At 47.1% G+C, this 25,387-nt stretch overlaps 1 protein-coding gene across 1 annotated transcript; it reads right to left on the minus strand.

The window, feature by feature from the left end:
- Window positions 1–2,018: 2,018 nt before the first annotated feature.
- LOC127331019 (acyl-CoA--sterol O-acyltransferase 1) lies at window positions 2,019–3,560 on the minus strand. The gene has a single exon (XM_051357107.1). It carries the CDS (start codon window positions 3,486–3,488, stop codon window positions 2,457–2,459), a length of 1,032 nt encoding a protein of 343 aa, XP_051213067.1. The 5' UTR covers window positions 3,489–3,560; the 3' UTR covers window positions 2,019–2,456.
- Window positions 3,561–25,387: the final 21,827 nt, after the last annotated feature.

Raw genomic sequence — 25,387 nt, forward strand, 5'->3', positions numbered from 1 at the left:
GCGCTGGTGACGGTGGTCATCATCCCACCGCTGGCGAATCTCCTCCGTCCGGCGCCGCCGCGCCTCTTCTGTCGTGTAGGCGTCGAACGTCGCAATGGTGTCCGCCAGCGCCTCCTCCTGCCACGATGCTGCCGCCGCGCTCTCGTCAGCTGCGGGGTCAGGGGCGTAGAACGTCGCTTCTGCCGCCGCGTGCGCCGCCTCACGCTGCTGGCGGGCCTGCTGCTCGAGTGTCTCCCGCCGCTGCTGACGATGTGCACGCCAAGCCTCCATCCCTCGCCGCCGCTCCTCTTCCCGGGCGGCGACGTCGATGTCGAACTGTGAATCCTGCGGTGGTGGAGGAGACGTTGGAGGGAACTGGTCATCGCCGGGGCGGTTCATCATTGCGCACTGGTGGTGGAGGACACGGCGGTGGAGCGACGAGGGTTGTGCTTGTGACGGAGAACGGGGTGTCGGCGGCTGTGGTGGCTGCCATTGAGCCGGGAGGGCCTTTAATAGACGCCGGCGTCGGAAAGAAAGCGCGGGAAGAGGCGAGAAGAGGCGGGAAGAAAGCGCGGGAACGCGCGGTGGCGTGCGAACGCCGGTGACGCGTGGAGGCTGCGCAGCACCGACGAGACGTCTCGCCTGCCCCTCCGTCGCCATTAAGGCAAAGATGTCGTCGTGTGTCACTGCGCGCGAATAACTTCCTTCGCGAGGTAGGCGACGGTTAGGTTAAAATTCAATGTGCCGCTGACGGGTCACCCCCGCGTCGCTTCGTCTCGCTTTTCGTTGTGTCCGACGTGCCCGGAGCGTTCCCTGTGAGCGGGGACGGGCTCGGGACGCCGAACACCGTATCGGGCCGCGTCGGACAAAAACGGCTTTGGGGGATGCGACTGAGAACGTTTTTTTGCCCGACGCGTCCCAAATCCCTTTGGGGATGCTTTGGGGGACGCGACTGGAGATGCTCTAAGCAACACCACGTGATCCAAGTGCAAAATTAGTAAAACTTTGTACTAAATTCGAGTCAATTAAAAAAGACCGGAAGGAGTTGTTTGCTAAGTATTCTTATGGGTTATATAACTGTTTTGTTGAAGCTAAGTTGCTTGAGTTTTTTTTTTCTAAGTCGACGGTGTGAGTCATCCAAAGTGCCAACTGGCATCCATGACGAATTAGGTTGAGTTTGAGCTAGAAACGCCTTATAAGGCTGGTGCCAGTGCCACGTCAGCTTTTACCCTCACTCTCACCATACTCTCACCCCACTCTCACCCCACGGTGCCAGTGCACAGGCTATAGTGCCAGCTCTCACTTCTCTCCTCCACATCACCATTTTTTTTTCAGATTAAGACATTCAAAATAATGCAAGAAAATTATCCCCTCCCTCTCGCCCCCGCTCTCGTCCCGACCCGCCAGCGCCACCGCCTCTCTCTCGCCCCCCTCTCGCCCCCCTCTCGGCACCAGCGCGGGCGGCAGCCGGGCGGTAGCGGGCGCTACCGCCGGGCGGTGGATCCACCGCCCCGCGCTGCCGTCTCGCCTCCCTACCGCCTCCCTATCGCCTCCCGGCGGGCGGTACCGCCCGCGCCCGCGTTTGCACCAGCCTAAGCCAACTACAACGATGATGAAGGCATGAGCGTGATATCTCCGAGTGAGGGAAGAGAGGACGGTACGGTGGAAATTGGTGTGTTGCATGCTATTCCCTATACAGAGTGTTTGTTTTGGAGGGATTAGCGGGAAAATGAGGGAAGCGGATACACAATTTAAAGTGAGTAAATAGAATTTCTATAGAACTCTGTGAATAGTCCTATTCGATTAAAGTAGTATGTACGGCTTAGAAGGAGATATTTCCTATCTTTCGAGATCCACCCTATAATATGGGGTAAAAGAAGCCAAAAAAAGGTGATTTTAGCCCTTATAAAAAGAAAGTGGATTCTTGAACCTCTTTCACGCTCATGTCTGCAGATAAAAGAACTGCAAAATCCGATCCTATTTTTCGTAATAGATCAGTTAACATGGTGGTTAACCGTATTACGAAAGATGGAAAAAAATTATTGGCTTACCAAATTCTCTATCGAGCCATGAAAGAGATTCAACAAAAGACAGAAACAAATCCAATATTGTGATGTCATTAGGAGGATAGTGATTGGTTGTTTGTCCTTTCTGACTTGTTCAGTCTAAATATTTGAGTGTAATTATGTTTTCCCTAATTAAAACGCCGTCTTCACCGTTTTCAGAATTCCATATGTGCGTTTCCTCCAAAACTTGCTGGAGGCTATTATGTTCTTTAGAGTTGCTGAGATTATAGCTCAAGCTATTTAATGTTCATTTTCACTCTGTTGTGTTCTGTGTCCCTGAATTTGAACTTTTTCGCGCCACTGATAAGTTGTTCAACTTCTGAATTTGAACTTTTTCTTTTGAGGTAAAACGTCCAGAATTTGAACTTAATATGTGTCACATGAAATCAAATGTTCCAAGTATGCTCAGTACTAAGTTGAGCGTACCATGGACCATAGTATCTTCCCGCCGGCGTCCTGGAAGAAGGCGGCCACCGCAGCCCACTCCTGCAGCAGCTTCTCCTCAACTCCGTCCTTGCAAAGCGCAGGGAAGAAGAGCCAGAAGGACGTCGCCGTGACGAAGAGCCCAACCAGCACCGTAGCCACGGCCCGCGGTGGCGCCGGCCACCGCCGGGAGCACCACCCCTCGACGACGCAGCAAACGCCGTGGAGCAGGAAGAAGGCAGCCATCATGCCGTCGGACCGGCACTGAAGGCTGAGGTAGTAAACCATGGCCTCGTGCATCAGCGCGGACACGGCGAAGGTAGCTAGGACAGCGGCAGGGATCCCAGCCAGCGCGCGGACGGGATCGTACACGGACGGCCGGAGGATGGCAGAAACCATGAGGTTCCACCGGCGGCCCCAGAAGTCCCGTAGCGACGACGCCAGGTACGGCCGGTTGAACTGCGGCTCCGCCTCCATGCCGAGCGCGGCGGCGGCAGCCGCGATGCAGGGGAGGAGGAGGTCCAGGAAGCAGTACGTGTGGACGCCGTACAGGGCTAGGCGCGCGTACAGGTGCAGGCGGTCGTTGAACTGGTACAGCCGGACCACGGCGGCTATGACGGCCACCTTCAGCGCGCAAGAAACGAGGGACACCGGCTTGGCTTTGGAAGCTCTGGCGGCGAGCTTGACGGGGAGCAAGGCGGTGAAGAGGAACGGCAGCACGGGAAGGGCGGGGTCGAGCGGGTCGCGGCCGACGGCGAGGAGGGCGAGCTTGAAGGTGCAGAGCCAGGCCAGGAAGAAGGCGGCGAGGCCCCGGACGATGGCGGAGGAGGGGAAGGCCAGGGGCGCGGCGACGAGGAGCGGGAACAGGGGGAGGAGGGCGATGAGGCGCGTGAGTCCAGGGCGGAGGAGCGACGACGACGCCCGCGCGTACAGCGCGGCGGCCGCGACGGCGAGGGACACCATGGGGATGCTGTCCTGCAGGAGCTCCATGGCCGTCGTGACATGGCCCCGGCACGGCATGGTGACTTGCTGTTGAGCTGGAAGAAGATAGGTCACCTCGAATGCGATTACTGAGGAAAAGAGTGTAGGAAAGCTCCGGCTACTCGAAGAAGCAAGAACTGTACTAGCTGTATTTAAAGAGTGTAGGAAAGCCTATGGATGGTTGGCAGGGCGTGGTATCTAGTATACGTGTCGCCTTCATGGACACTGACGTGAGCTGCCCTCCAACGGGTCCGACGTAGAGCAAAGTGATTTTGTCGTCTGCGCGATCAAAATTTTGTCTATTTGCAAACCAAGCGGCCTGACGGTATAGCTAGTCATCCGGCTGTTCGTTGAAATGGGCCAATAGCTGCTATGCGACGTCGTTGAAGAAACGCGTCCAGAATGCGACGTTGTTGGTGGAAATAGCTCTCGTGCGACAGCTAAGATGGTCCAAATAGCCTATGTGCGACAGTCGGCCCAGACACAGGTTAGTGGTAGTATTATGTGATCTTCGCGGGTCCCACAACTTATACACATCAGCCGTGGGGCCTCAAGCGCGGGACCCACCAGTTGTCCAAGTCACGGCGTGGGACCCACAACTAACAACAGAAAACAGAGCCGCCACTCCCCGGAGCCATCCAACGCCACCATTCCGACCGTTGCCCGCATCTTCCACCCCTCTCCCCTCTTCTTCTCGGGCTCCGGTGACAAATCGCGGCGGCAGATGTCGAGCGCTTCATCCTCCCAATCCCGCTGGCCGCAATATGGTCCAGTGGCGATGACGAGGTGCCCGGATTGCCCCCGTACCGCACCCCTGAAGCGGCGCGTCACCATGTCCGACACACACGGCAATCTTGGGCGCGAGTATGTCAAGTGCGACAGCAAGCCAGAGCTGGGGAAGGTCAGATCTCAGTTATACCTCTCCCAATTTCATTTTGGTGTGTCCAATTTCTGCTTTTTGTGCCGATTTGGGAATTAGGGTTCATATTTCCGATTTGGGAATTAGGGTTCATCGTTCTGATTTGGGAATTGGTTCAGGATCTACGCAGTTGCAAGCATTTTGAGTGGTTGGACGAGTACATCGATAGGATTCTTGGTCAAGGCGCATCCCTGGGGCTGATCTTGGACAAATCTGTAGCTGCCACCACCGGCGGGCTTGCTTCAACTGTTGGGAATGGGAAAGAATTGAAGGCAGCTGAGTTGAATGAGCTGAAGCAGATGCACAAGCAGATAAACACTAGTGGAAAACAGGGCTTCCGTGGGAGCCTTTTGTCGCGGGCGCGCCTGCACCCGCGACAAATGGCCTGGCCACGTCGCCCCGAAACCATGTGGAGCGCGCGGAGGCTTTTGTCGCGGCCTTTTGTCGCGGGCCGTATTACGACCCGCGACAAAAGGGGTAGGAGCGACGTGGCCACCCCTTTTGTCGCGGGTCGTAATACGGCCCGCGACAAAATGTCCCCCTATATATATATATAGAAGCAGCCAGCCACCCCCCCACCTCATTTTTTCCTTGGTGGTGAAGGTGGAGGTGTATGCTAGCTCATTTTTTCTACATGTGCACAAGAGGTGTTTGATGGAATGCTTGTGAGAGGGATGCCACTTGGTTTTATTTGATAAGATTTCTCCTCTTTTTGATCCAAAAAGGTTAGCAACTATTTTCTCGACTATATATATATGCATAGTCCGTACAATATTAATTTTAGCAAGGTGATTGCATCTGATACATATATAATTGTGCTTATGATGCAGATGAGTCATCCATGGATGTACGGTAACCGATGTGCTCCCGCTTTCAGAGAGGGCGTGAATTCTTTCCTGCTTGTGGCCGAGGCCAACAAGTCGAAGCAAGGTTTTATGTGTTGTCCATGTCTAAAATGTAAGAACGAGAAGGATTACTCTTGCTCAAGAGATATTAAGAGCCACCTGCTTCGGTTTGGGTTCATGTCCAGTTATAATGTTTGGACCAAGCACGGAGAAGAAGGGGTTATGATGGAAGACGGCGATGAGGAAGAAGATAATGATGAGAAGTATTATCGATCTATGTTCTCTGAATGCTTTGATACCGCAATGGACGACAATGAAGAAGAAGGAGGTGAAGAACAGGCATCGAGATGATCCTGTTGATGATGATCTTCGTCGGGCCATTTCGATGCAAGAAGAGATCGTGACACGGATAAGGAGAGGTTGCGGTTCGACAAGATGTTAGAGGACCACCACAAATTGTTGTCCCCAGGTTGAGTAGATGGGCTTATAAAGCTGTGTAGCTTATTTGATTTGCTGAAATTGAATGCTGAGGTCGGTGTGACTGACTCGGGATTTGAGAAATTGATGATAATATTAAAGAAGCTGTTTCCAAGAAATAATGAATTGCCCGTCAGTACATATGAAGCAAAGAAGCTTGTCTGCCCTCTAGGATTAGATGTGCAGAAGATACATGCATGCATTAATGACTGTATCCTCTACCGCGGTGAGAAGTACGAGAATTTGAATAAATGCCCGATATGTGGTGCATTGCGGTATAAGATCAGAAAAGATGACCCTGGTGATGTTGAGGGCGAGCCACCCAGGAAGAGGGTTCCTGCGAAGGTGATGTGGTATGCTCCAATAATACCACGGTTGAAACGTTTGTTCGAAACAAAGAGCATGCCAAGTTGTTGCGATGGCACATGGAAGAACGTAAGAAAGACGCGATGTTGAGGCACCCCGCTGATGGTCGGCAGTGGAGAAACATCGGGAGAGAGTTTCCGGATTTTGCAGGTGAGGCAAGGAACTTATACTTTGGTCTAAGTACAGATGGCATGAATCCTTTTGGGAGCAGAGCTGCGATCACAGCTGGCCCGTGACTCTATGTATCTACAACCTTCCTCCTTGGTTGTGCATGAAGCGGAAGTTCATTATGATGCCAGTGCTTATCCAAGGCCCAAAGCAACCGGGCAACGACATTGATGTGTACCTAAGGCCATTAGTCGATGAACTTTTGGAGTTGTGGGCCAAACCAGGTGTACGTGTGTGGGATGAGCACACGGAGCAAGAATTTGACCTACGAGCGTTGCTATTCGTAACCATCAATGATTGGCCTGCTCTCAGTAACATTTCAGGACAGACGAACAAAGGATACAATGCATGCACACATTGTTTAGATGAGACTGAAAGTAAATATTTGGGAAAAAGCAGAAAAGTTGTGTACCCGTTCAATCGTCGTTTCCTTCCGCGCAAGCATCCCTTAAGGAAAAAAGGCAAGCATTTCGATGGAGAGGCGGACCGCCGTCCGGCTTGTCCCCGTAGTGGTGCTGATATATTTGACATGGTCAAGGATTTAAATGTTATCTTTGGAAAGGGTCCGGGCATCGACCTGTTCCGAAAGACGATGACGGACACGCGCCCATGTGGAAGAAGAAATCTATTTTATGGGAGCTATAAAATTGGAAATTCCAGGAAGTCCGCACAGCAATCGAAGTGATGCACCTGACCAAGAATCTTTGTGTGAATATTCTAGGTTTTACGGGCGTGTATGGAAAGACAAAAGATACACCGAAGCACGGGAGGCCCACCAACTTCATACAGGACGAAACGGCAATCATCCGGGCGGTTTGTAGGGCACTGCCGGCTACGCTCTTACCAAACAAGAGAAGGAGATCTTTTTTGAAGCCCTATTCAGTATCAAGGTTCCGTCTGGTTTCTCGTCGAATATAAAGGGGATAGTAAATATGAAGGAGAAAAAATTCCAGAACCTGAAGTCCCATGACTATCACGTGCTTATGACACAATTGCTTCCGATTGCATTGAGGGGACTTCTACCAGAAAATGTTCGACTAGCCATTGTGAAGATATGTGCATTCCTGAACGCAATTTCTCAGAAGGTAATGGATCCAGAAACTTTGTCAGGATTACAGGAAGATGTGGTCCAATGTCTTGTCAGCTTCGAGTTGTTGTTCCCACCATCCTTCTTCAATATTATGACGCACCTCCTCGTTCACCTAGTTGAAGAGATTAGAATTCTCGGTCCTGTATTTCTACACAATATGTTCCCCTTCGAGAGGTTCATGGGAGTCTTAAAGAAATATGTTCATAACCGAGCTAGGCCGGAAGGAAGTATCTCAAAGGGCTACGGAACTGAGGAGGTCATTGAGTTTTGTGTTGACTTTCTTCCTGACCTTAAGCCGATTGGTGTTCCTGAATCTCGGTATGAGGGGAGGCTGACTGGAAAAGGCACACTAGGAAGGAAAGCAACGGTGTGGAGGGACAAGATTTCTTTCAATCAAGCGCACTACACAGTTCTATACAATTCCAGCTTGGTGGCTCCGTACATCGAGAAACATAAGAATGTTTTACGAGAAATAAACCGGGCCAGCCCGAGTCCTTGATTACACGTCAACACATGAATACCTTCGGCAGTTGGTTGCAAAGACATCTCATTAATGACCCATCTGCGGTGGAGCAGCTGTACTTGTTGGCCAGGTTACCATCTTCAAACATATGTACATTCCAAGGGTACGAGATAAATGGGAATACATTTTACACGATCGACCAAGATAAAAAGAGCACCAACCAAAACAGCGGTGTCCGCTTTGATGCAACAGACGAGAATGGGCAGACCACCACATATTATGGATACATAGAGGAGATATGGGAACTTGACTATGGTCCCACTTTTAAGGTCCCTTTGTTTCGGTGCAAATGGGTGAAGCTCAGCGCTATACATATTGACGATAAGTACGGTATGATAACGGTGGATCCCAACAATCTTGCGTGCACAGACGAGCCTTTTGTCCTAGCAATCGAGGTGGCTCATGTTTTCTACGTGAAGGACTTGTATAGCAAATCAAGTAAAAGAAATCAACAAAAGAATACATCAATCGAGGAGCCAAAGCGCCACATAGTTCTTTCGGGAAAAGAAACATCGTGGGAGTGGATGACAAGACAGGACATGTCGAAGATTATAATAAGTTTAAAGAAATTCCGCCCTTCACGGTGAAAATTGACCCAAGCATCTTGCTAAATGATGAAGATTCTCCATGGCTACGGCGTAGAAGATCACAACACTAGATGGCGATGTAATAATGTATTCTTCATATATAGTTCCCAAGACAATCTCTACATTTATGTAATAATGAAGATTAAGCGTGCTTGGCTTGTTGATCTGCTTGGCAAGGCGTATCGATGCTCCTTTTATAGGCACGGCACCGCTTCTACTTTGTCTTATTCCTTCGACATGCCGTCGTGCGCTACATGCTTTATCTCATCGAGCCGGTGCGTCCACCCACGCGTCCTTATCCTGCCGACACCTTTAGTCGCGGTTGCAGCCACCAACCGTGACAAAAGGTTACCGACACATCCTTATCCTGCCGACAGCTTTAGTCGCGGTTGCAGCCACCAACCGTGACAAAAGGTTACCGACACATCCTTATTATCCTGCCGACATCTTTAGTCGCGGTTGCAGCCACCAACCGTGACAAAAGGCCCTCCTAGATAAGCCTCAACCAGTCTTTTGTCGCGGTTTGAGCCTCCACCCGGGATGAAAGTTTCGCGCGCCACTTCGTTCCCGCCTATTTTCTTCCCGCATTCCCGCCATTTTTCCACTATATATATGTAGGCTTGGACTCTCATATCTGCAAACCTCATCACTCTCTCCCATGGCTTCCATCGTATGTCTAACACCCCGGGATGCGGAGGCGCTTTGCGCCTCGAACTACCCTGCCCGCCCGGCTACCGCGTCCCGACCGGCTGGTTGCTGAGCGTCGGAGGCGTACCGGTCCCTCCTATCCCTGTAGGTGTGCCACGCGAGATGGCCATCACGAACCACTACTATTTCGAGCTCACGCCTGAGCAGCGGAGGAATCCCCAGTGGCATCCCGACTACAGCCCGACTTGGGACAGCTTCTTCATCAATCGGCGTGAGAGGGCGGTTGCCAGGTACGAGGAGGACGGCCCGCCTCCTTCGAACTTCAACGAGGCCGGCCGTCGGATGTGGTGGCGCGGCCGGAGTCTGCCGCGCGTCCTGGCCTATCGTGGCCCCCGCTGCGCTACCCTCAATCCCAGCCCACGCGTGGTCATCCGCCGAGGTTCGACAACCGCGACCCCGATGCTAGCGACGATGACGTCGGCGACTTTGATGACTACTGTGGCGACGTGTATAGGACTAGGCACGACTATGATTGAATGGCTCCAACATTCGAATCTGGCCATGTATCTTATTTTTCTGTTGAGCTCTGTACTTTAATTTCAGTTCAATCGTAATAAATTTCGTGTCAACCACTTTATTGAACAAAAACAACCGACAACGACTTTATAAACTAAATTTAAACTAATAGAACCGACAACGACTTTATTGAAATTACAATAAAATAGATAAATTACTAGTCTAGTCTCTACTCGTCGTCGGAGGTTGTCTCCGTCCAAAGGTCATCCCACCGAGGGTCGTTTCGGTCCAAGTTGTATTCGAGTTCTCGAGCTCGAAGGCGGCGACGGCCCGACGGTGGCGCCTATTGGACCTGCGTTGTGCCCTAAGGTTAGCAAAGAACGCGTCGGGGGACCGCGCCCTCCACTGGCGCATCAACTGCTCGTCGCGCTCGGCGATGGCGATCCTGCGCTGCACCTGGCGATGCCGGTGACGGTCCTCGTCGGTGACGAGGCACGGCGGTGGCGCGAGGAACTCCGCCTCCTCTAGCGATTCAACATCCGGGAAGTTCATGTCGTGCCCTGGCCGCCGAAAGCGCCACGCCGCCGCGTCGTAAGCGCGCGCCGCCTCTTCCGGCGTGTTGTACGTGCCGAGGTGAGGCGGAAGCCACCGGCGCGTATCTCGGCGGTGAACCTACCGCTCGGATGCACTCGAACGCCACGGAAACCGGACGCCCCTCGACGACATGGAGGCATCCCGGAGATGAATGAGCGGAGGTGGTGGCGACGTGTGGTTGCGCCCGCACTCGTCGCTCTATATAGCGCACGCGGGGCATGGCACGTGTCAGCGGTGGCTACACGTCGCACGCCGGCGTCGGCGGGGTGAGGCACGTGTCAGCGGTGGCTACACGTCGCACGCCGGCGTCGGCGGGGGCGAGGCACGTGTCAGCGGTGGCTAAACGTCGCACGCCGGCGTCGGCGGGGTGAGCCACGTGTCGGCGGTGGCTACACGTCGCACGCCGGCGTCGGCGGGCGAGCACGTGTCAGCATTTATATATGCGAGATGCAAATAGTTCTATGTATGTCATATTCATGTTCATTGGATTTTTCTGATCAATTTTCATATATAAAACTTTTCTTTTTGAGTTACCATTTAAAAGTTATTGAAATAATAGTTTTTATTAAAAAAAACAGAAAAACAAAAAACAGAAAAAAACAGAAACGGCTGTTTTAATCGCTGCGAGCCTGATCCGCGTCCAACGGCTCCAGGCCGTTGGATTCAAACGGCCGGAGCCGTTGGATGCGCTTCACGCGGATCGGCCGCCTCCCCTCCCACCCCCTTTTGTCGCGGGTCGAGCCACGGCCCGCGATAAAGACCCCTTTGTCGCGGGTGGGGGCTTGACCCGCGACAAAGGGGGTCTTTTGTCGCGGGTCAAGCCCCCACCCGCGACAAAAGGGGTAGGTATAAATACCTACCGCCGCGGGCGGGCCCCACCCGCGACTCCCGGAGGCCAGCACTTAGCAAATTTGCGCCGCCAAAGCTGCCCGATTTCACCGCCGCCCGCCGTCGCCGCCGTCGCCGCCTCGAGCTCCTCCGGCGCCCTCTCCGCCCCGCCGCGCCCGTCTGAGCCGCCGCGCCCGTCCGCGCCGGCTCTCTGTGCGCGCGCGCCGCCGCCAGTGACGCCTGCCGCGCGCCGTGCCGACCCCCGGCGCCGCCCGCCGTGCCGACCCCGGCGCCGCCCCGCCGCCGCGCCCCCTCCGCCCGCTGCGCGCGCAGGTAGACCTCCGTGCCAACCGCGCGCCGCCGTCAGCCGGCGCCCCGGCCCTTTTTTTTTTGAGTTAATTATTAGTTAGTTAGTTTAAGTTTTTTGTAAGTATTTTTTAGTTAGTTAGTTTAAGTTTTTTGTAAGTATTTTGTATTTAGTTAGTTTAAGTTTTTTGTAAGTATTTTTTTAGTTAGTTAGTTTAAGTTTTTTGTAAGTATTTTGTATTTAGTTAGTTTAAGTTTTTTAAAGTATTTTTTAGTTAGTTAGTTTAAGTTTGTTCTATCTATTTAGTTTGTTGTATCTATTTAGTTAGTATTTTGTATTTAGTTAGTTTAAGTTTTTTAAAGTATTTTTTAGTTAGTTAGTTTAAGTTTGTTGTATCTATTTAGTTAGTATTTTTTAGTTAGTACCGACGCCGACACCGACGCCGCAACTCCCTCTTTGTATATAGTTAGTATAGTACCGACGCCGACACCGACGCCGCAACTCCCTCTTTTCTCGCCCTCTCGCGAAAACCATCGACGTCCTGGCGACCCCTTGGATGGAATCAAGGAGACAACACCTTGTGATCTCCATGAGGTGTTCAGGAAGGTTTCTGTTAAGGTGGCGGTCGGCTATGTCTTACCGGCATTTGGACCTGAAGGTGAGCCGGCAACATGGCATGGCAATCCGATTCCAGCTGGCTATGCTCGTGTCGGGGTGGATTCAGTTGTCCCGCAGTGGGAGACATTGGAGCTCCATATCCCTGGAGGTGATGGGGGGCTTACACTCAGAGAGGTGCTGGGAGAAATCATTCTCTGGGAAAAGAAGAACATCAGGCTGCCAGGCTGGGTAGCACCTAGTACCGGTCGTCCCAGCAGGTCACCATCACCTCCTCCAGGTGATCGCAGGCCACCATCACCTCCTCCTACTGATCACATGTCGCCACCATCACCCCGTGGGTACGACGTCGACCACGACATCGGTAGTCCATCTCCATCTCCAGCGCCGCCGCCTCCGCCCACTAAGACTCGGAATGCACCCAGCCGGAAGCGTTTCAAGAGTCCTATCCCCAAGAGGTCGCCCCTCCCAAAAGTACCAAAGGTTCCTCCCCCCCGTCCTTGGGATCTTACTGTCGAGGAAAATGCGGCCGCTGTTGCGAAACACAACTATGATCATTTCCATAAGCCAAAACCTCCAGCGCCAGAGCCATACACAGAGAAGCAAATAGAATATGCTACTAGTTTTCTGAACACACCATCGCAGTATGAGTTACACGAGAAGAAGGATGACTATACACGCACTCTTGCGAAGGTAATTGACCAAAAGAAGGATGAAAAGGATAAGGAGAAGGACATTGCTGGCACGAGCAAATCATCAGCTAGAAGTGCAGATGAGAAAAGGTCAAGTTCAACAAGTGCACCCCTCAAGGCCAAGCAAACGACAAAAGGCAAAAAGAGAAAGGAAGTTCCCCTCCTCGGTGCTCAGCCCAAACAATCGATCCCAGCACTCAAAGTGTTTAATGTTCCCAAGGTGTACGAGGAACATGGTGGTGGTGTCAATATGGACGAAAAATTTGCAACTCTAGCGGCTCAATGTGGAGTTACCGTGGACGAATTGTTTGGTGCCGCAGATGCTGCACTACCCACTGCTGATATAGCTCCTAAATTTGTCTACGTGGCCGACTTGGTCAGCAGAGAGCAGCTGCATAAACTGCCAACACATATGCGGAATTTGCATCAGTGGTACCTTGATGCATGCAAGGAGAAAAAAATGTACATCGTGGCGAGTATACCATGGGAATATTACTACCGAAAGGAGCAGATCCATATTGAGATGAATGAACTCTGGCAGTTATTCAATCTAGAAGCCCTCGACAAATCTCTCATGAGTTGCTATTGCTTGTAAGTTGTTAACTACATATAAGTTCATTTTCATTCAGTTCATGTTCGTTTTCATTGCATATAAAAGTAATAATATTATCAATGTTGGGTTTGTTGACCCAGATAAAATACATGTTGAAACGGTGAAGCATAAACGCGAAGAAACGGGGGGAAACCTACTAAGGTTTTTGGGGCAGCAATATTTCTGTGATTCAATATTGTTTCCTTACAACTACGAGTGAGAGTCTTAATGATCTTTTATATATGCACATTCAATTTTTCTTACTCGATGTTAAGTGTAATTCCTGACGTATATGCATAACATGTGCAGCTTCCACCGGATTCTACTAGACATTCAACCTTGATAAGGGAATAGTTGAAGTAAAAGACCCATTGAGTAGAGGCACGGACGGGTTCAGGGACTTGCGAAGTTGCTCCAAGTGTAATTTCCTTCATCGCCGCGCTTTATCTTTCGTGAGATATCAATTAATTATCCACTCATTCAATCATTCTTTTGCATGGCAGGGCTTGGCAAGCTTTGAAGAATGTTCATAAGGAGATTACCTTTGCAAAGAAGCTAACATTTAATCCTGTACCGTGCCCCCAGCAGCCACAAGGGACGAATCTATGTGGATACTACGTTTGCGAGTCCATTCGCATGTTAACCACTGAGAAGCAGAACAGAAATAAATTCGACGTAAGCAATAACATTCACAACTTTATTTATTATCATCAATATTTCGTTATCAAGACTGATATAGTCATACTCATCTCATTTTCGTATATAGGTCGACTTCATGCGGGACAGACTCCAACCAAAGGAACACGCACTAGGAATCGCGGAGGAACTGGCGGGACTTTTGGTTAGAGAAGTCATAAACAACAAAGGCTTGTTTAGTCCAGATAGTTGTTCTACCTCCAAATAGACGGTCGTTAGTACCGTTTGTCGATCGTGAGCTCCATGTATATATGTAGGGAACCTACGAATATGTGTAAGGGGAATCGACTTCTGCTTCCAATATTTGTTTGATCGATCTATATATATATAATGAATGAATGTGTACAACTTCTAGTAGCGTACAAATATATGCAACTTTTATTTTCGGACGAAAAAAATGAAATAACAGGCGGTCGGTGGCGGGGGGGAGGGGTGCTGCACCCCTCAAACCCTAAAGCAGAAGCGTTGTGCGCGCGCCACGTAGAGGGCCTTTTGTCGCGGGTGGTAATACCGCCCGCGACAAAAGGGCTTTGTGCCTGCGCGCCCCGCGGCTGCCACGTGGTGGACCTTATGTCGCGGGTCGTAAGTGACCCGGGATAAAAGGCCACCCTTTTATCGCGCCTTGCTTGTCGCGGCTGGCCGCCCGCGACAAAAGGCCCTAACCACCCGGATCAAAAGGCCTGTTTTCCACTAGTGAAAGAAACTCGTGGTTCCGAAGAAGCGGGATAATATGATGGCTGCATTTTTTTATCTTTGTGTAATTGCTCTTGGGATTGCTTATGTGCTGATCATTAGTCGATAGACGATGCAGTTAGATATGAATGACATGGCACATGGTCTTGTTTGATTTCCATCTAGATGACCGTCAAGAATGAATTGCAATTTAGTTTTTGTGCAATGTTAATTACCGTTCAACATGCACTGTTTATGTGAAAGAAGAACAAAGTGCATTGTCATGTAGCCTTCAATATAAGGCAATGAGCAAATTGTAGTATAAAGTTTTGTAAATAAAATGAGTAACATTCAAATTTGAGGACAGAAAATGAGAAGCAAAAAAAAAGTAAAAAAGAAATAGATGAAAAGAAGTGGAGGAAAAGAGAAGCGGCCTGGGCCTGGCCAGGCCTGTTAAGCTAAATGTAAAGCGGGCTGCGTCTGTAAACGAAAAAAAAGGGTTATGATTGAGACCTAACCTTGCGGCCCGGCCTGTTAAGCTAAATGTAAAGCACTGCCTCGGTTTTTCATTTCATTTCACTATTTTCTCAGTTTTAGATGTTTAAGGGTTAGTAGGATTGAGCAATCTGATGCACAAATGTTTTACCAAATGCATAAATGTTTGACCACATGGAAATTAAATAAAAATACTCATAAAACATGGAAATTAAATAGACTACATAAAGTGGGGGCATATATGCCCAAGCAAGCACACGATACAAACTCACACGATACAAACTCACACGATAAAAAACACACACATCGACAATAGATATTAAAAACTAGAAAACAATAAAAAAAGACGCGACGCCGTCATCCTTGGCTCCTCCTTGGCTAGTTGGCTTGGCTCCTCCGGTGGTCACGGGCGGTGGTCACTCCTCCTCGACGGTGGGCGGGTAGTAGAAGTTGTAGGGGAGGGAGTGCATGTTCCCGCGAGTGGGGAAGATCGCACGGAAATTGGTGAAGATGTTGTAGGTTGTGAATGCGATGAACTCGCATCCACACCAAAACACCTTCCCAAGAAGGTAGAAAGCATCGTGGGGGTTGACGAAGCGGACGGTGAGGCCGATCTCGAGTTCACCGTTGCCCCCGTCGAAGTACCCTTCGAGGTGGTACATGGGCGGCGCGCCGCGAGGGAGGTTGAGGTGGCGGTAGCCTTGCGAGAGGAAGCACTCCGCAAGTTCCCTACCAGTCCTCCACCTAGAAATGGTCCACACACGGAGTTGGTTCTCCACAATCACTCCCGCTGGGAACTCGCGCTCTCGGACGGTCGCAGGGAGACGGTAGGTTGGGTGGGTGAACTCCATGGGCTTGGTGATGGTGGCTAGGGCACGGATGGGACGGTTACGGCTTGAGGGGAAGGAGAGTAGTGGTGAGTGAAGAGGAAGGGGATGGGTGCGCCCCCCCTTAAATAGCCAGAGGAAGAATGGTAGTGGACGGGGGCATCGTGTGAAAGAGAAGGAGAAGGGGAGGGGGCGTGTGAGAAAATTAAAATGGAGGGCCCTTAAATGGATGAGCATGACCCGTGGTCATTTGCATGCCCGTGTTTGCTGAAACGATGGCACGTCTGCACTGCCCGCCGATGTGAGAGCTGCTCCATGGCTGAAAAGAGGGCACGCCGCCCCCCGCACTGCGACACGGGCCTGGGACGTAATAAATAGCTATGGTACTACGTGGGCATGGCTGAAAAAAGATGCCCTTCTGATTTGCTTGTGTATGTTTGTACATGATCGTTTGCACTTAAAGTAGAGTGTTAAGAAAATGAATCGACTAAAATAAAATGAGTTTGTAAAACAGACACGAAAATGAGTTGAATTAAAGAAACTATGTTATGCTTGTATTTGGCAAACACACACGAAAAATGAGTTGAACAAATCAAAATGAGTTTTGTTATGTTTGGATTTGGCAATGACACACAAGCATGATTTGATTTTCAAGAAACTAAGTATGTTGTTCTTGTATTTGGCAAAGACACACGAAAATGAGTGAAATAAATCAAAATGAGTTTTGTTATGCTTGGCTTTGGCAATGCAACACGAGGATGAGTTTACTAAAATAAACTAAGTATGTTATGCTTGTATTTCAGAAAGACACATGAAGAAGAGTTGGATAAAACAAAATCAGTGTTCTTATAATAGACGCTAATTAGTTGAATAAAATAAAGTAAGTTTTGTTACCATTGGTTTTACCGTTGCTCCCCTAGATGCCAACGACACACCACTCGACACTGCCCGGCCTCGTATTTTAGGGCCCCGTATTTTATGTGTAGCTTTAAAAGGAGTGGCAAGGCTGAGACGAGGACGCTGCACTCTACAAGACAATAGCTCTGCTGCGACGCTGCATGGGGCATGCATGCCGACGTGGGCATTCTGCTCGATGGCTCGGTCGCGCGCGCAGGCTCTCCAGGAGGCGACACGATTCGGCCCAGCGGACAAAAGGATGCGAGCTCAGCCCAAAGGGAGAAAATATGGCGGCCAATCAGATTCGAGAACTAGTCCTCCCACGGATGATGCTCGCCAGCCCGCGGAATCCTTCTAGAAGCACAGATCGGACGAATGCGGTTAGTCCTCAGGGTTAGCTGACGGTCTAGATTGGCCGTTAGGGTTAGCTGGCCAGCAAATTTGAAATGAGGATAAAAAATTCAAAAAAATTCAAAACAATATGAAACCTGCTCACATTGTCTTCTTATGTCATGTATCAACAACTAAAATTGGTAAACAAGGTCTAGATACATTGTAACGAAAAAATCATGTGTACAATGTGATATCTTGAACTCTGCCGTACGAAGTCAAGGATTTGAGAGAAGGGTTTGAACTTTGAATCATGGAATGGAACCAAAACCTGGAAATAGGTTCATTTTTGTGTAAGTAAGAAGGATCCAGGCTTCATTTCTCAATTTTATGTTTCATGTTTAAAAGCTAGTCAAACCTTAGCTTTGACCAGATTTGAAACGAGGATAAAAAATTCAAAAAATTCAAAAAAATATGAAACCTGCTCACATTGTCTTCTTATGTCATGTAGCAACAACTCAAGTTGATAAACATGGTCTAGATACATTGTAACGAAAAAATCATGTGTACAATGTGATATCTTGAACTCTGCCGTACGAAGTCGAGGATTTGAGAGAAGGGTCTGAACTTTGAATCATGGAATGGAACCAAAACTTGGAAATAGGTTCATTTTGGTGTAAGTAAGAAGGATCCAGGCTTCATTTTTCAATTTTGTGTTTTGAACTTGTTTAAAAACTAGTCAAACCTTAGCTTTGACCAGATTTGAAATGAGGATAAAAAATTCAAAATAATTCAAAATAATATGAAACCTGCTCACATTGTCTTCTTATGTCATGTAGCAACAACTCAAGTTGATAAAAATGGTCTAGATACATTGTAACGAAAAAATCATGTGTACAATGTGATATCTTGAACTCTGCCGTACGAAGTCGAGGATTTGAGAGAAGGATTTGAACTTTGAATCATGGAATGGAACCAAAACTTGGAAATAGGTTCATTTTGGTGTAAGTAAGAAGGATCCAGGCTTCATTTTTCAATTTTGTGTTTTGAACTTGTTTAAAAGCTAGTCAAACCTTAGCTTTGACCAGATTTGAAATGAGGATAAAAAATTCAAAAAAATTCAAAAAAATATGAAACCTGCTCACATTGTCTTCTTATGTCATGTAGCAACAACTCAAGTTGATAAAAATGGTCTAGATACATTGTAACGAAAAAATCATGTGTACAATGTGATATCTTGAACTCTGCCGTACGAAGTCGAGGATTTGAGAGAAGGATTTGAACTTTGAATCATGGAATGGAACCAAAACTTGGAAATAGGTTCATTTTGGTGTAAGTAAGAAGGATCCAGACTTCAGTTTTCAATTTTGTGTTTTGAACTTGTTTAAAAGCTAGTCAAACCTTAGCTTTGACCAGATTTGAAATGAGGATAAAAAATTCAAAAAAATTCAAAAAAATATGAAACCTGCTCACATTGTCTTCTTATGTCATGTAGCAACAACTCAAGTTGATAAACATGGTTTTGATACATTGTAACAAAAAATCATGTGTACAATGTGATATCTTGAACTCTGCCGTACGAAGTCGAGGATTTGAGAGAAGGGTTTGAACTTTGAATCATGGAATGGAACCAAAACTTGGAAATAGGTTCATTTTGGTGTAAGTAAGAAGGATCCAGGCTTCATTTTTCAATTTTGTGTTTTGACTTGTTTAAAAGCTAGTCAAACCTTAGCTTTGACCAGATTTGAAATAAGGATAAAAAATTCAAAAAAAATTCAAAAAAATATGAAACCTGCTCACATTGTCTTCTTATGTCATGTAGAAACAACTCAAGTAACATAAGATGATTTAGACAAGGTTGAAAAAAAAGTTGCTTAGAAATGGGGTCGTTTACCCTCACCCGGAGGCCGTTTTTGAACACATCTTTCATTAAACTGATGAAAATGAGTTTACTCCACAAAAATTTTCCAATAAATTAACAAGTTAGAACAAACTAGTGCAGAACATTCAAATAGCATTGCAACATCATAGCACATAAGTTTAAAACCATTACATCAAATTTTGTTCAAATTTGAAACTGGTTCAAATTTGATATTTATTCAAATTACAAATGATAAGTTTCCACATCATAGCACATAACTTTGAAACCATTACATCAAACTATTTCTTCTGCTTCTTCCTACCACTTCTCATTGCAGTACCATAGCATAGTTTGTTCATACTCTTGAACTTTTTGCCGCAACCACTAGGCCCCCTCATCTTTTGCACATCTGGCACAGGCACAAGCACATCAGCCACAGGCACAAGCACATCAGCAGCCACAGGCAAAAGAACATCAGCCACAGGCACATCTGGCATAGGCATAACCTCCTGAGCTTCAGAATTCAGCACAACCTCTAGAACAGGTTCAAAATTCATCATAACCTCCAGAACAGGTTCATCTGGCAACTCAATAGACAAATCTGGTTGAGGCAACAGAAGTAGCTCTGAAACAGGTTCATCTGGCACTGGTGCATTGACCAAACTGCTTCTTTTCTTTCTATAGCCATTGAGTCTTGGCTTTTTCATTGGCCAGCACTGTTCAACAACAAGAGGTGGGGCTTTTTCTCCACGCTTCCTCCTGAAAAAAAATATATAAATTGGAACAAGGATATAAATTAGATACTGAAATAAGCAGATGAAATATGGTAAATAAATTGGAGAATTAACATTAACATACTTTGGTTGTATAGGAGTGTAACGACATTTTGGGGAACCAATTCTATGCCCAAGTTCCTCACACAACTTGCACCTATTTTTGTTACCTTTTTGAGCCCTTTTAGGCTTTTCTGGTTTTTTCCTTTTTCCCCTTCTTACTACAACCCCCCTTCTCAAACCAAGCTTTGTATCTGCTCTGTTTGGGCATCCCAGCCTTTCTTTTACTCAGAGGGGGACACAGTGTAAATTCTATATCCACCTCAGGCCACTGAGATTGGTCAGTCAGAGCTGGAATTGGAGTTGCATATGCAGCCTTAAACTTTTGTACTGAGTAATACTCATGCAAATATGGGTGCATATTTAACCTGGGTTTAGATGCCAAAAAAATTATGGCATGCTCACATGGTTTTCCAGTGTGTTGCCACTCTAGGCAAGTGCACTCCTGCAACTCAATGTTTACCACATGCCTCTTGACACTCCTTGCATCTTTAACTTCAGCATCAAATAAGGAGGATTTCTCAACAGATAGATGTGAAAGGTTTCTACTCTTGTTGACCACCTGTTGTACCACTGCTGGAAGCTTGTCCCCTTGCAACATATCACCAAGTCTTCCTCTCAAGTCCCACAAACGCATGATCATGATCCTTATTTGGTCCACCATGTCAAGCACAGGCAAATATTTTAAATCTTTCACTTTATTGTTGAAACTTTCTGCCAAGTTGTTATTGATGTGATCACATTTTATTGCAGTATTAAAACCTGATCTGTACCACAACAGAGAATGGTATGTGTTCAACCAGGAAGCAAATTCATTGTCAGCACAAGCTGCCATGATCTTACCAAGGTGGTAGGAATGTGTCTGTGCTCTGTAAGCTCTTGCTGCTGGCCACATGCGGCCAAATTCATCTCCTCTAAATTTTTTTATCAGATTCATCCACATATGTCGAAAGCACTCTCTCTGCTCAGCATGGGGGAAAACATTTTTTACAGCATTTTCCAGCCCTTTACATGCATCTGTGTGGATGGCCAAAGGTGAAACTGGCCCTATGCATCTTTTCAGTTGCATCATGAACCATGTCCAGCTTGCCTCTGTCTCTGATTGAAACAGCCCAATTGCAATTGGGAACATCCAGTTGTGTCCATCCAAAGCATTGCATGCAGCCAACTGACCATTCCACTTTCCAGTCAAATAAGAAGAGTCTATGCTCAAATATGGACGACATCCTGCTTTGAATCCATCTATGCAAGGCTTCAAACACATAAAAAACTTGCTGAAGTAAACACTGCCATCCTCTGTAACCTCTGTGTCTATCTCCACCACACTTCCAGGTGACCTCTTCTCCACCTCAGCTTTAAAGCTATACAACATCCTAAATGTATTTGCCCAGTCACCATACAATGATTTCATTGCCCTTTGTTTTGCCTTCCAAACTGTGGTATATTTCAGTTTGATGGGTGATGTCTACGCACGCTTCTATTCCTGTAGACAGTGTTGGGCCTCCAAGAGCAGAGGTTTGTAGAAAAGCAACAAGTTTCCCTTAAGTGAATCACCCAAGGTTTATCGAACTCAGGGAGGAAGAGGTCAAAGATATCCCTCTCAAGCAACCCTGCAATCACGATACAAGAAGTCTCTTGTGTCCCCAACACACCTAATACACTTGTCAGATGTATAGGTGCACTAGTTCGGCGAAGAGATCGTGAAATACAAGTAGTATGGATGTATATGAGTGGTAATAGCAATCTGAATAAAATATGGCAGCGAGTAAACATGCAACAGAACAGTAAATAAACGGAGATCGATGTTTGGAAACAAGGCCTAGGGATCATACTTTCACTAGTGGACACTCTCAACATTGCAATCATAATTGCATATAAATATAAGCACTTCATCATACTACTCTCTTATTGGATAGAGAACTCAAATTCATTGGGCAAGTGTCACTAGTAGAAAACCTCTCATCAATACCGGTTCCAGAGGGGCATTCGTACCGGTTGAGCAACCAGTATAAATTATCCGGCACTAAAGGCCCCCCCTTTCGTACCGGTTGCTTACGAACCGGTATAAAAGGGGCCTCCACGTGGGCCACTGATACGTCTCCGACGTATCGATAATTTCTTATGTTCCATGCCACATTATTGATGATATCTACATGTTTTATGCATACTTTATGTCATTATTATGCATTTTCCGGAACTAAACTATTGACGAGATGCCGCAGTGCCAGTTCCTGTTTTCTGCTATTTTTGGTTTCAGAAATCCTAGTAAGGAAATATTCTCGGAATTGGACGAAATCAACGCCCTGCATCTTAGAATCCCCGGGAGCTTCCAGAACACTCGAGAGCCGCCAGAGAGGGGCCACAGGGGGCCCACACATGGGGCTGGCGCGGCCCAGGCCCTGGCCGCGCCGCCCTATGGTGTGGTGGCCCCAGACCCCCTCCGAGGCTGCCCTTCCGCCTACTTAAAGCCTCCGTCGCGAAAACCCTAACAGAATCGACGAAACCCGCAAAAACCTTCCAGAGCCGCCGCCATCGCGAAGCCAAGATCTGGGGGACAGGAGTCTCTATTCCGGCACTCCGCCGGGACGGGGAAGTGCCCCCGGAAGGCTTCTCCATCGACACCACCGCCATCTTCATCAACACTGCTGTCTCCCATGAGGAGGGAGTAGTTCTCCATCGAGGCTAAGGGCTGTACCGGTAGCTATGTGATTCATCTCTCTCTCTATGTACTTCAATACAATGATCTCATGAGCTACCTTACATGATTGAGATCCATATGATGATGATTGTAATCTAGATGTCGTTATGCTAGCCAAGTGAACTTTACTTATGTGATCTCCGGAGACTCCTTGTCCCACGTGTGTAAAGGTGACAGTGTGTGCACCGTGTGGGTCTCTTAGGCTATATTTCACAGAATACTTATTCACTGTTATGAATGGCATAGTGAAGTGCTTATTTATATCCCTTTATGATTGCAATATGTTTTGTATCACTATTTACCTGCATGCTACTCTAGTGATGTTATTAAAGTAGTTTTATTCCTCCTGCACGGTGTAATGGTGACAGTGTGTGCATCCGTGTTAGTACTTGGCGTAGGCTATGATTATGATCTCTTGTAGATTATGAAGTTAACTATTGCTATGATGGTATTGATGTGATCTATTCCTCCTACATAGTGTGAAGGTGACAGTGTGCATGCTATGTTAGTACTTGGTATAATTGTGTTGATCTATCATGCACTCTAAGGTTATTTAAACATGAATATCGAATATTGTGGAGCTTGTTAACTCCGGCATTGAGGTGCTCTTGTAGCCCTACGCAATTGGTGTTCATCATCCAACAATAGAGTGTAGAGTGGTTTTATTATGTGATCAATGTTGAGAGTGTCCACTAGTGAAAGTACGATCCCTAGGCCTTGTTCCTAAATACTGCTATCGCTGTTTGTTTACTGTTTTACTGCATCTCTACTGTCCGCAATATTACCACCATCAACCACACGCCAGCAAGCTATTTTCTGGTGCCGTTGCTACTGCTACTATTTATTCATACCACCTGTATTTCACTATCTATTCGCCAAACTAGTGCACCTATTAGGTGTGTTGGGGACACAAGAGACTTCTTGCTTTGTGGTTGCAGGGTTGCATGAGAGGGATATCTTTGACCTCTTCCTCCCTGAGTTCGATAAACCTTGGGTGATCCACTTAAGGGAAAACTTGCTGCTGTTCTACAAACCTCTGCTCTTGGAGGCCCAACACTGTCTACAGGAAAAGGAGGGGGCGTAGACATCAGCCACCAGGAGAGCTCAGGGACAAGGAGCTTTGGTACCGATTGGTAATACGAACCGGTACCAAAGGTTCCCACCCGCGGCAGAGAATTTGCCCGAATCTCTGCCGCGGCAGAGAATTGAAGTTTTAGGGTTTTTGGAGGGGTTTAGGGATATCGGTTTGTTTCATATCGCGTCGATGCACCAGAAACGCGTTTGGGTTTAGGTAGTACATGAAGATCAAGATGATGCATAGAAAGTTGGTGCATATAATATAACACACATGCAATTGCATAAGATCGCAAATTAAGAAGCACTATATATGCATGAAGATCGATCTTCATGCATAGTGTTACTCTCCGAGGCGTACTCTATATATGTCTATTACATGTAGTATAGTGGTACTCTTCGAGTCAACTATATATGTAACATGTACATCTTCATTCATAGTGGAACTCTGCGAATGGTGGTATGACATCCTGAAGGAAGAATCCCGCTAATTCCTCGCCTATTGCTATGAAGCGGTCATCGATTGAGAGCTTGTTCCGCTTTCTTGCCAACTATAAAAGAATAAGATACAAATGAATACATGAGCTATGTGTGTGTGTATATATATATATTCAAACCACAATGAAACAACTATTACTGAAACTCAGCACAACTTATGATAAGAAAACAAATTTGTGAATATTGTTTTCGTACCTCTTTATTTCTTTCATTATTCATTCTCTCGCTGACAATTCTGTGGATGTACTCGCAAACGTAGAATCCACAGAGATCAGTCCCTTGTGGTTGTTGCGGGCATTTCTTTACAAGAATATAATTCAATCAAACAATAGTCAAGTATGATAATTAAAGGTGTGTGGACCTAGGTAGTACTACTTACTTTCGCACGCCATCGCAGCTTCGGTGTCCATTCATGGGACTTATCTTCCTTGATGAAAGTTTCCCACACGCTGCCCGATAAAATAAAATGTATAAAAGAGTTACCAATTAGTTCATAGCAGGAAATTAACGAAACAAACCAATAAGAATTAAAATTACCTTTTGAGCATTAAATAACAAGACAAGTATAGTTCCGATTTTTTGCTTAGTGAGTCAAAGACTTCAACTTCTCCAATTTGCATATTGATGACGAGAAGAATAAAGTGAAACCTACGCACGTTTAAATATGTAGTGTCATATATATAAGTCATTAGTTAAAATTTTGACATACGGTGAGCAAAATATAATGTGTTATAAGACAGTAAGACTCACTGGAAGTTGTAAGGCCAAATTATTAGCTTTTTGTCACGTTGTCGCTTCAAAAACCTTAGCAAAATCTCCGGTGTATCCTTGTTATGGACGGGATCTTCTATGGTTTTAACATGCATTGTGTGCGGGTCAATGAACCCAATGTCCGTGATTTCGTCCCTTTTGCATTCGAGCATCTTCGATCTGCATAATATAGCGCACAAAGGATTATAATCTGCAGACAATGAACGAGCTGAGCTAAAGACTTCTCAAATTAAATAAATCACTTAAAAACAATAGGAACTGATGATAGATTTGTCGAGGGCCCGGAGATTGTATAACTGGAAAAGCTCGTTGAAGTCAACGTTCACACAGTATTCCTGGAAGTAGTGCTCTTCACTAACTCGCACCATGATAGTCTCGATCCCTTCCTTTGAGGCATTAAGGTACCACGAATGCAAGTTACGCATACATGTTGGTAGCTTCCTGAGATTCTCGACCAAATCTTTCCCTTGAACAAATTGATATGCTCGTTCAGCGAAGGCGTAATCGGTTGTGTCTTGT

This window comes from Lolium perenne, chromosome 2 (genome assembly GCF_019359855.2).
Source record: "Lolium perenne isolate Kyuss_39 chromosome 2, Kyuss_2.0, whole genome shotgun sequence".
NCBI lineage: Eukaryota > Viridiplantae > Streptophyta > Magnoliopsida > Poales > Poaceae > Lolium > Lolium perenne.